At 35.0% G+C, this 12,578-nt stretch overlaps 1 protein-coding gene across 1 annotated transcript in view; it reads right to left on the reverse strand.

Moving 5' to 3' along the window:
* Nucleotides 1–4,082, reverse strand: part of LOC110447286 (thyrotropin-releasing hormone receptor-like) — a 103,284-nt gene extending 99,202 nt beyond the window's left edge. Inside the window, exon 1 of the mRNA XM_021492865.1 lies at nucleotides 3,373–4,082. Coding sequence (XP_021348540.1) covers nucleotides 3,373–3,429 — 57 coding nt within the window. The 5' untranslated portion in view covers nucleotides 3,430–4,082. The remainder of the gene's footprint in view (nucleotides 1–3,372) is intronic.
* Between the last annotated feature and the right edge of the window lie 8,496 nt (nucleotides 4,083–12,578).

The following is a 12,578-nucleotide window of genomic DNA, read 5'->3' on the forward strand; positions in this document are numbered from 1 at the left end:
GGAACACGAGCCAGTGATGACGTTATAAGGGATGCTTACTGCTGCGTGACGTTCGTTTCAGGTTGGTGATCAATGAATGGATATAACTGTAAACGAGGTAATTTTTTTCTAAATGCCCAATACATGCAGTAGAACCCTACACCACGAATCAGCAGAGCTCTGATTGAGCTGGAGAAAAAAATATTCTAGCCATGTCAATATCACACAGCTTGATGGTTCACTACAGCCACACTCAAAAGCATACGCATCGGTAATGCACTGTTGTATACAATAAGCAAAACCAGATGATACATGGCAGGCATGTACAGTGTGGTTATTGACGTCTAGTGTTTTAGGTTATAGTTTGTTCAGGACGTAAACATAATAAGGAAAACATTTCTTTTTAATAGTATGGGCAATCATAAAGATCATATTCATATTATTGATGTTCCGCGAATGCAATGATGATCTTTATATTGACAAACATAAGAAGGGAATGGCCTTGTGTGGTAGTCTTACTGTAATTTATGTGTGACAGTTTTATATTCGAAATGGGCGTTTTAGACGCTACAACAGTTCAGTCCATTAATCAAGAACTCCTCTCATTCTAAGCTTAATGAAATAGAGCGTTCTTTTCGTACGATAAAAAACCCCATTCATAGTGTGTACCGGAAGGCTTTCTTGGTACGTCGACTTTTTTGCATCTTTCCATTCTTCATTTTCCTTTAAAATAATAGCATTTTTAAATATTCCGGCGTTTTTGTCTGTTTCATGGTAACAAGTGTAATCACGTGTCAAACACCTACCATATAGTGTCATATATTGCTTTAATACTTCATCTAGGTGATGTACCTTTTATCTCAGGTACACGATAAGTCAATTAAGAAAATCAATACCTATACAAGCATGCATCCGTCTCTTTACATGACGTCTTACGGGCTGTCAGTCACATTACTTCTGTACTGTACTCCTGTCTGTAGCAATAACACGGTACGTGATCATCGTGTGAACTACGAGATATACTTCTTAATACCTACATTTAGCGGAGGCATATTTTTGTCTTTTAATTCTTTTTTGTTCTCTTATGAACACCAACTGTTACTTCGAGCATTTACCTGATGACATGAATACCCCTCGTCTCGATTTATTTGTCATTTCTAACTGCAAATGTAGGAATGCAAACTTTAGTTTCCAAGATTTACTTGATGAAATGAATACCCCTCGTCTCGATTCATTTGCAACATGCTTAGTTCCAAGTATCTTACGGGCGCCTTTTTTTCTTTTCTCGCCTTGTTCTCTTTGCATATATTTCCAACTGCTTTATAATTCCAAAAGATCACTTGGCAAATTGAGGCACTATACAAATTATTAAACTAAAAAGTGTATTTAATTTTACGCTCTTTTTAAATTTCTCGTTACTCAAAAGTAACAACACACTCTTTACCGTATGTTGGGGAGTATGGGTAGGTTTGGAATCATTAAAAGCTTTAAAAATAACCCGACCAACTCGTCACGGCATGTTTGCTTACCATGCTGCATATGGTTTGTTTATATTTCACATGTGTTTAACTTCTGTATTTTAACATTCGTTTTTTGACACCAGTCACAACCAAAAAATGGAACTTACAATGTTTTGCTAACACAAATATATACCAGATGCGTTCTAAAATCATTATGGCTAAAACAAGACTGTTGAGCAGTTTATCAAAACGTAACTTTAACAAAGGAATAGTATCTTAATAACAAAACTGAATCCAACTAACGGTCTTACTGACCAATAAGACAATTACATGATATTGATTGTGTATTAAAAAAACACCCAAAAACAATAAAGTATAAGATCAATAAAACAATATGTAAAACATTTTCAGACACTTTTAGAAAAGATATAAACTATCACAATACATGTGGACATCCGAAAACAATTGATTGGAATTAAGGGGGATCGGGGCGAAAACAATTTGAAAAATCATATTTCATCCCTGGTATTGTTGTACCTTCCTTTCAATCATTTTGGTGACTGTTGATTATCAGGACGGCGACAGTCTTAATGAGCAATCAGAATGCATTTTTGATTCTTAAAACGAAACTATAACCATCTGGAGCGGGAAATATGACGTAGTCTTGATAAGAAAACCTCGATTTTATTTTATGTTTTACTCAGAATGAAATATCTTAAGCGGGAGTATACAGTTTTGTAACACTGACCCTTGGGAAATAGGCTTTGCCCTTTAATATTTTTTTTTCTTATTGTTTAATATATGACAACGGAACTAGAGGAATAAGATTTGTTTTGGTGTATTATCCTTGGGTGATCATAATGAATACCAGGGCATTTTCTAATTATGGAAATAATTCGTTATCTAATACCACTATTTGTTACCAAGCTAAGTAAATGTGTGACAACATAATCAAGATAATGCCTTCTTCTGACCACAGCGACCAATATAATGAATAATCAATATCATGGATCATGGATTCTTACTGTATGTAAGAAAAGTATGTTTAGCATCTGTGTACCTGTGTATCCGATAATCTTGATTAAACACACTTCCAGATCAGCTATCAAAGCCGTATCGGGAAAGATGTTTGTAAAGCATGCTCATGGGCCAGCATCATTTTGTTAATCACTTCTTTTTCATGTTTTTTCCATCTGTAACAATGATGCTCTACAGGCGTGCAATTATGTAACATGAATCGAACACGACGATTAGGTTAAATAACAAGAATGGAAAATAGGGAGCTGAGTAAGTAACAGTGATGATAAGAAGGTGTGTGATTAGGTATCAATGATGATTTACAGCTGTGTCATTAAGTAAAAATGATGATTTACAGTTTGGGATTAAGTAACAAGGGTGGAGCACAACGATGTGATTAAGGAACAATGATGATTTACGGCTGTGTGATTAAAAAACATTGATGATTTACAGTTTGGGATTAAGTAACAAGGAAAGAACACAGTCGTGAGTTAAATAGCAATGCTTAGTTTGCTTTAAATTAAGAAACGATGACGTCTAACAGCTGTGCGATGAAGTACAAACATCGCCCGTGGCCTCAAACATGCTTCGGAGATCTTTCAATATAGGTTTGCTGCTCTGAAATAATTTGACAGGCCCCACTTTGATTTACGTAATTTCAAAAAGTATTTACATCTTGGCGCTCTGTAACCATAATTTACTGAACGCACCCAAACTCTCAAAAGTATGAAAACAAATCTTAAAGGTCACACTGCAACGGAATCGATTGTACTAGGGAAAATCGGCAATTACACAGCAATACATCTTTTTTTCAGCAACTCAAGCTGCTGCATGCGTTTCCTATGGAAACGCAATTGCTCGTAATAGCACGGCTGTCAATGAACAGAATTTAATTCAAAATCATCAAAAGGCTTACCTTAGATGCTTCAATGGAGTTGAGAAACTTTTTGAGGAATTCATCTTCGTCTGTCATTCTGGTTGCAAAAGCTGGGCTTTGCTATGAAATCCAGATAGATAACAACTGAACGTTGATTCCCCAGTGGATGTGTCGATCTTTATATAGCACTTACAGATTTGAAAAAAGTATATATTTTCAAACCTTAATGGATAGCTATTTCAGAATGTTATGACGTAAACAACCACAAATTCACTTTGAAATTTATATATGAGTTATAAGATACAGAGTTGCAAAGTACGGTTGCGTTTCCTTTCGAAGCAAAATAAAGTTCATAGATGAAAATAAGAAGATACTCGGTCTAAATTAATGTTGGCTCGTGACAGAAGTCCGTTTTACAATGTAAGAACACAGATAACGTTTCCACAATATCTATTTTCTTGATAGAAATGTTAGAATATCGAACACAACTTTGACAAAAAATAATCAGACCTCCTGTTGAGAAAAATGCGAGGTCGAAACGCAATCAAAACAAAATTTCCAGTTGATAAATAAGTTCAAGACTGTTCCACTCAAGAAAAATATATATCAGGATGAAGTATTATGTTGAACACACAACAAAAATCCCAGATGCTGTGTACTCTGTAACTAATCCCCGCGGTATGTGTGTGACATGTTTTAACCGCGTGTTAACACTAGACACAGATGAACGCTCCAGATATAGGGGGCGGGACATGCTACTGGTGGCTGGTGAGAGGTGACTCTCAGATACGGAGGCTGGACTATAGTGTGTATATATACCTGGCCTAGCCTCATCCCGATCGATTGCTGCTCGCGGTTGGAAAAGCAAGCTCGTCTTTGTTTAAAACTATCATTTATTAAAACGTTTAGTGAGAGATATTTTTGTATGAATATTTCTACATCTTTCGTAAACGAAAAGTTAATTTACACTGAAGCCGCTCTATGATACTGTCAGAATCTTAAAGTGAACAAAAAACGGTAGCGATCTTTCGGTTTGTACATGTACAATTTCGTTCGTTTTAAGTAATAATGTTAACATATTTAATATTGCTCAGGAAATCAACTATGAAATTTCCGACAGGTGTGATTATATCTATATATATATACCTGTGTATGTTTCGTTCATCTTACATATATGCACAACAATCATTAAGAAGCGATTTTATTTTATTTTCCTGAGTCCATGCTTTCGTTAATTCAATTATGTCTTTTATGCATAAATGAAAATTTCAAAGTCAAAACATTTAAGAAAAAAAACACGATAAAAGATTCGAGTTTAAAGTGATTGACGTTTCTCACTCTTCCGTCAAACAAGTAGTCTATAGTCTCATCAACATGTAAGTATTTGTTGACCAGATGCTAAAATATACTTTTATTTCCGTTATAGGTTTGAAATATTGAGTTTTAATAATTAACATAGTGCGTCACATATTTCATATTTACAGCTCCAGACAACAGGATCCAGAAATAGTAAACAGACTGTATGATGTCTGGTTATCCTAACGTGTCGTTTACTGAAATAAACAAGCACGAACACGAAAATGTTTTATAAATATATCTGAATAAAAATGAATATTTGGCCAATTGACATTCGATTTAAATTGATCTACAAACGATATCTGTTATTTATCATTGTTATAACTGTCTTGATATACAGTATATGATATGAAAAAAAATGCTCGTGATTGCTATCAAGTTGGCCATACGTTGAAATAATGGACCTAACTATAATGAGTTGGGCATTGTTTCATTCCCCTGAGAAGCACTGCCAGTCCGAGGCAAAGGTGTGTGGGCTAATTAAGTTAACAATCTCTACAGAAATGAATCGGTGGGGTATCCATGAAGCAGGTGTTAAACGCTAACGGTTTTAGTCAGGAACCTTATGTACTGATATAAAGGTTTTTGTAATATAACAGAACGTCCAACTAGAGCGATGCTTTATCCTGTGTTCGCTAAAGGTTTTGGTCAGGAACCTAATGCACTGAAATAAAGAAGTTTGTGTTATAACAGAAGCCCAACTAGAGCGATGCGTTATACTGAGTACGGCTACTGTTTACAGTAATAATAGCCCTAACCTATTTAGTCGCGGTCTTTGTCTTTTTGGTGAAATGAGCCATCTGCATAGGGAAACGATCCCAGCTGAGCTATGATAAAAAAGCTAGCTGTAAAACGGTAATTTCAATATTCATAAACAAATATAAATGTACTTTATTTTGTTTAAGGGTAATTTGTTTGGTTTGGTTTAGTATTGTTTAACGTCCTCTTTTTGCGTTTCGGTGAAAAGAGCCGATACCAACACTCACTCGCCCTAACCTTTGTTGTTATGACATATTTTTTAAAGAAGAATATACATATGGACATAAACTTATATTATTGTTTTATTCAAGAAGTGCTCCATCTGATGGTAGATACATTGATGATTTATGATATACAACTTTTGATATAGCGCCCTATCTAGCTAACATAAGCCACTCTAAAGCGCTTTACAGTACACACATATACAGCTCATGCAATTAGCATATATATACCTAAATCAATACAATTGTTTGAGGAATTTGCCAGAGTTGCCTTATCAGGTGCTAACTACTAGTCCTATGTCAACTGGCTATGTGTATGTCTGCGTGTGTGTTTAAGATGTAATGTGGTATGTTTGTAGTGGGACCGTGCTTCCAACGGCATCTTTGATAGTGATGTTTGAATGCTACAGCTTCGATACCGCAACATCCACACCAATGTAGATATACCATCATTGTTCCATATCCATCCCATATCAATTTAGGCTCCACCTAGGTTGTTGGAGTTGTGTGGAGGATAAACACTTTCTCTTATTTTCCATGCGTACGACGACTTTGTGGATCAAACCCCGGGCGCCTGCGTGGAAGACCGGTGTGTTAACCACCGTACCAATCAACATATTATGTGGGACGACCAACGTATTTTGGAGATCATCATATCACCTTCGACCATACAGGTTGACCTGGTTGTCACTAGTTTACACCTTGCTATGTTTTTAGATTTTTTTTTCTTACCTGCTCCTGTGTATTTCATTTTGATATTATAATTTGATATCCTAACCTATAACGCACATTGCAGTGTATTTAACATTGACGCGTATTGTACTAAAATGCACTGTTGTGATGTATGCCATTAGATCGTGCTATACTGTATGTCATTGTTCTATGCTGTATTGTTTTGTCATTGTGTATAGTACTGTATGTTTATGGTGTATTTTTTTGTACAATTATAATGTAAAGCATTGTATCATTGTGTACTGTCAACTCTATAATGTGTAATATGGCACAAGGATTAAAAGAAACTGTAACTGAATCCTGTCTGCTTTGTTGCATTAATCTGTACCAGCATGACATTAAAATCAATAAAAAGACATGTAATCTCTACTCTACAAGTCACTAGGATAAGGATAAAATTGGACTGAGTTGTACATCGTTACATCTGTATTAATGAGCGACTGATACTTGTAGAATCCTGGCCGTTTTATCTCGTACAAGATTTTGTTTCTCTCTTAGAATGAGGACGAGGTCAAGGTCACATTGATGGTGGTCTTTTTTATCAATTACAGAGCACCGTTATCATTTCGTCGTTTATTGAGCAGACCGTTTACGCGGGTAATTTTAGAACATTGCGGGGGTTCTCATTATTTAAACCCGAATTCGACATTATCGGGATCCTCTGATAAATAAGTATGTTTGATAGTCAACGGACCAATATCTTTATGTGACTATGATAAGTGACTATTATGATATCCCACCGACCAGGTTACACGAAAAGTCCATTCTAGATCCTACGCCATTCGTACATACAGCAGTATACAATCAGTTCAGATGGATGCTGTGGTTGGTAGGCGTGATACTGTATTGATAGATCGGGATTTAACCATGTCATGGTAACTTCGTTTTCGTTTTAATGGTGTTCCGTTTCTATCAGCTCACATATCAAGGTCGAACGTATTTGTTTTCTTCCGAAATGTTAAAAGAATCTTATCGCTATCGGATCGAGCTAATTGCTTATATTATCAAAATGGATTTGTACTAAGTTGGTCCTACATTGTACTACACACGGGTCTCATATAACACGATACAGTTCGCTCCTTTGCTACATACCTTAATGTTGAGTTAATCTAAAATCATTATTACATGAATTATGTATGGTTATCTGATGAGCATACATTACATAGCTCTGAAAACAAAATAGATAAAGAAAAGAAAATACGGAAGTGTTTACGAAACCGTAATTGAAACTAAAAATCGATAAAACTAGAAAAAAAATTATGAACAAAGGATACCCCTGAGAAATTGCAACGAATATAACCAGGTGTTCTTTAAGGATAAGCGTTTTCTGCTTCATCGATGGCATTTTTTTTTAATATGAAAACCTAAGACTATCTATAGGTGGATCCAGGGAACGTCCGTGCGTCGTTGTTTGTCTAATCATAATCACACCTAGGTAACATAATGAATCATGTAAGAAACGGAGTAAAACAAGAAAAAGGAACGCATATGTATTTCAGGGGAATTACTACAGTACTGTATATAACGATTCTAGAGCATATTTTACTTCCAAAGAAATATTGATAAAAAAGATATACGCTCGACCTTGATATGTGTGCTGTGAGATATGGGAACATCAATTGATAAGGGGTGATCAATTTCAATCAAAACATGCATTTTTTAAAGGCCATTTATATTACTCTTCACTGGAAAGACTATTTGTGAATAGCAAACGATCGATAACCAATTTCTCTTTCGTCGCCAAAGGTCAAAATTAAGTCTTATAAGAAATTACTCAAAAATTGGAAGGCAGCATGCTGCTTGCAGCAAGTTTGTCCTGTGAGAATTCTTGTCGGAAATAAGCAAGTCGGCTGTCCATGCCAATTACAAAATATTCCATCAATGTCACCTATCATTTCTTTTCAATGTCGTCTGCAAAACACTTTGCCTAAATAGATAAAACAGTTGATGTGTAATATGTGAATGACACAAAGTCAGACATGAGATATGGGTAGAGCAGAGCGTGTGATGCCGCTGGCCTTTGTAGATCACGTTTACATTAAAGTGCGTGAGATCCCCTGTGAGATGCTCTGAGATTTTCTGCTCATGGCACAGTTGATAATTAAGGCAGCATACAAGAATTGATATTCCCAAAAGTTTCTGTCTGAAACTTGAAAATGGTTATCAAGTCACAGTTGATTGTCAAACGTTAAAAGATATATGCGCTATGTGAAAACATCCATTTATTTTAGAGACGAAAACAAGTCGTCAGCAGCAAAGGATAACAGTAAAACCAAAACAATCAAATACAAAAACAATATGATTTTGTTACATATAGGATATTATATGAGTTTCCATTTCATGTGAGATTTATTAAACGAGTCTAAGAATTTTTCAATTTAGCGAGTATCTGGCGAGCTAAAATGAAAAATTCGTGACGAGTTTCATAAATTTCTTATGAAATGAAAACGATCAAGATTTGTGGCATGTATTGGTGTAAAATGAAAATGTTCATGCAACCTTCGCGATTTTAACTACAGTGCTTGGGTCTGTGACGTCGTCATGTACTTGTCAAAGGCGTGACGTCACAATAGAAACATTTGAAACTTTCAACCAATCACAGGGGTGAAATGTCATATTAATCGATTTTTTTTATGAATACACATGAAGGCAAAAAATATGACATGGGTATATTCACTTGAAAACATGGTACATTATGTCATAAGACGTTAAACAAAATTAAACAAAACAAAACCGTTGCTACGCATTACTCTTGTTGCAATTATTTTAGGCGAAAATGCTACCTTAGCTGCTAACACACAGAGTTAATAGTCTTATCCTCTTATTCTGTTCATTAATATTGGTACAAGGTGATAGACTCTGCTGGCGGATTTTGTAGCCCCCGAAGTTTGTCGAAACCTTGATAGTCGCACTATTGTTTGTCTTTTGTTTTTGCTTTTGTTTTTGTTTTCGCTAGGAGCACATTTCTTAACATACTCTGCTTACTCGTTATGGGATTTGAAATTAACTTTTAATCCTCTAAATAAGTGAACAAGAGTGCTTCTGCACCTCCCCTTCTGTTTCGACAGTGGCTTAGAACAATTTGGATGACAACTATTTAGCCCATAACATCACCGTTGAGTCATTGAAGGATTAAACAGCTTTCTAAAGCAGTGTTATTCACATGTTTTGACATGCTGTAACTTGAAAGTTAATAAAGAATGAACATGTTTATGCACGTCAAGAAAAATGAAAAATGCAAGTATATCTAAATTTGAATTGTACTTGTTTTGATTTTGTAAAGGACAAATCATGCTTGATTACTACACTGAACATTATTTGATGAATTCGTTTTGATGTTAATCTATCTTAAATTGCAAGAACAAATGTTAATGTGTATTAAAGGGACTATTTCCAGCTATGTTAAAATTACATGGGAAACTGCCCCCTCATAACTTTTTTTCAGAAGAGCTAGGAGGTTTATGCTGCTGTTTTAGCTTTTTTCAATCCCTTATACATCTGATGTTATAACTTTGAATCACTCTTCTAAGTGGCGGATGACAATAAAGTATATTGTCATTTTGGCGGATGTTTTTTTCTTCCGCTCACCTTTGCTTATATTTTATAGACATTTTAATTTGTTTGAAGAAATAATTGGATTTTTTTCGAAATCATGTGTTACTCAGATCAAGAATTAGTAAAAGAAGTTTTTATCCAAATTTTTCAGAATATGAATATAAAATTGCGGCCACTTCCTAAAAAGTGAGCCAATTTTTCGCCAATCACAAATGTTTTGGTGTTATTTTGTTGGAGAAGTGATGAGACATTAAGCAAACAGAGCTTCACAGCATGGAGATAGTTATAATCACTTGACAGATACATGTATAATTATATAGAAGGTATTGGGAGACAGCACATGAACTTTTCAGATCGTCAGCACAATATTTAGGTTTTGCAGTAAAAGCAAAAAGTATTTTCTGAAAACAAATCGTATTTTTTGCATCGTAATACTTGAGGAAGAACATTTTCTTTCATATTGTGCTTAATTTATATATTAGCATCGCTAATATGATTTAATCGAACATTTTGAGAACATTTTAAGGTAAAACATAAGATGTTCCCCCTCTTTTAATTATTGTATACCAAAACTTATCATAGTATGAAGAAGTGGTGTTCTTTCAAATATGTATGCAACAATTCAGTTCAAAAGAAGTGGTGGAAAGTATTCATTTCACACAACAAAGTATCCTGTGTACCCCAAAATATGAGGGACTAAGACACCTCCCTGGCGTCTACCAAAAGGCCATGCATGCGCACCTGATTACAGGTAATCGGTAATGAAATTCGTTGCAAGCCTACAATAAACCTTTCAGTGCATTTAAGGTAAAAAAAATCCAATTTCCAAATTATTGTATCACTTGGCGTGATTGATAAAGGTTTTGTTAGCAATCAATTTTAAAATCAAATGTAATTTTCTTGTCACTTTTTACAATTTGTTCTTATACATTTTGTTATAATTTTTTATACATTTTATCATCAGACTTTCGTTTTTACGTTGCTTTTAGGAATATTCCATACTCATTTGTCAATATTATCTCACAATGAAGAGTAAATGAATTGGTGAAGGTCGCCTTTGTATCTTCGCAAAATATCGTAAATGTAAAGGAGCCAAGTTTATATGACGGGTCTCATCGCTGAAGCAGAATACACTTTCTTTTCCACAACACCTTTATTAATTTTCTTTGATCGTTTTTCAAGTATCTCCGTGAAAATATTAGCTTAATTCACCTTCCGTCCTAGTTTTATCGACCCCAGAGGCTAGAGTTTTGATGTTGTTAACACTTTAGTTTTGTTTGTTCCAGTTTATAGATAACTTCGATATTAAGTTTCAAATGTCATTGACTCTATTACCAGATGGCAGATCAAATGTTGTTTCCGGACTTTCAAAAGTACATCTTGCATTTCTCCCCTATCCCCATCTCTGACCCCGCCTCCTCCCTTATCCCTATCCAAAACCCTCAAGCATGGCACATTCTATTGAAGTAGAAATATATTTTCTACATTTCCCCCTATTTTTAGCCCCTTCTATCCCATAAATTGATGTCTAGCTTCGTCGTTGTCATCCTTGCAGCACCCAGTATCACTATTTGTCGATAAAACTCCCTGATTTCCCGTACATACTAATACAAATACGGAATAATTACAATAATCTTTCATCGGAATGAATTCCTTTAAAGATATCGAATTCTAAACATTTTTTACCTGCGAGAACATTATGTTTTCCCCTCAGGTTCTTTATGTAACCAATATTAAAGATAGGTATGATATAAAATGTACATGATTGAAATTAGTTGTTTTCTTTGTAACTATAATATCAAATCTAGACGTTGGAATTGTAGGCTGTTATCTTTTCAGAACATTTTTTTTTTATTTGTGTTAGTTTTTTCTTGCTCTGGATGTGGATAAACAAAATATTTGGTTCATTTAATGTAAAAAGCTATTTATTGAAAAAAATGTTTGGTGCTACGGGGTATTACAACAATTAAGTACAGGAAGTTTCGTCATAATCGGTTACCGATTATCTATATTTTTTATTCATAAGAGTTCAATTTACCAATTCCGCGATAACCCAAACTATTTTCAAAAAACTTAGCACGGGAATTCAAACAAAATTTAAAAGGGGAATTTATTATTGTACATCGTATGAGTGATTAAAACGAACCCAAGAAAACAAACACTCCGGAATACATCACACCACTCCCATCAAACAATTAGATAATAACAATAACTTCCTGGTTGTTCTACAAGATGTCAGGGGGGTTGGAAATAAACCAGATCTGGGCAAAAAAATTAACAGGAAAAGATAATTATGACGGCTGCTACTGAGGAACAACGATGAACGAGTTTTACTGACTGCCGTTTTTATGTAATACGGGGTTTTCCGGTACGTAGCCCTCCAGCTGGTTCTGGGTGTTTATGTCATTGTGAGGCTGAAGAACCGTAGGCCACTCCAAGCTAATGTTGTGCTGTAAGACTGCAGTACCAAACTAATGCTGTATTCTTGATTTATGTTTCAGAACGATAACTGGAAATTACGTAAATCACCATGGTGGATCGGTAGGTAATTTGCGAGAGTTACATTTTTCTTCCATAGGCATTCACGCGAAAATATATGCCCTTTCATTTGGGTGGCGGTGG

This window comes from Mizuhopecten yessoensis, unplaced genomic scaffold, assembly GCF_002113885.1.
Source record: "Mizuhopecten yessoensis strain PY_sf001 unplaced genomic scaffold, ASM211388v2 scaffold3279, whole genome shotgun sequence".
NCBI lineage: Eukaryota > Metazoa > Mollusca > Bivalvia > Pectinida > Pectinidae > Mizuhopecten > Mizuhopecten yessoensis.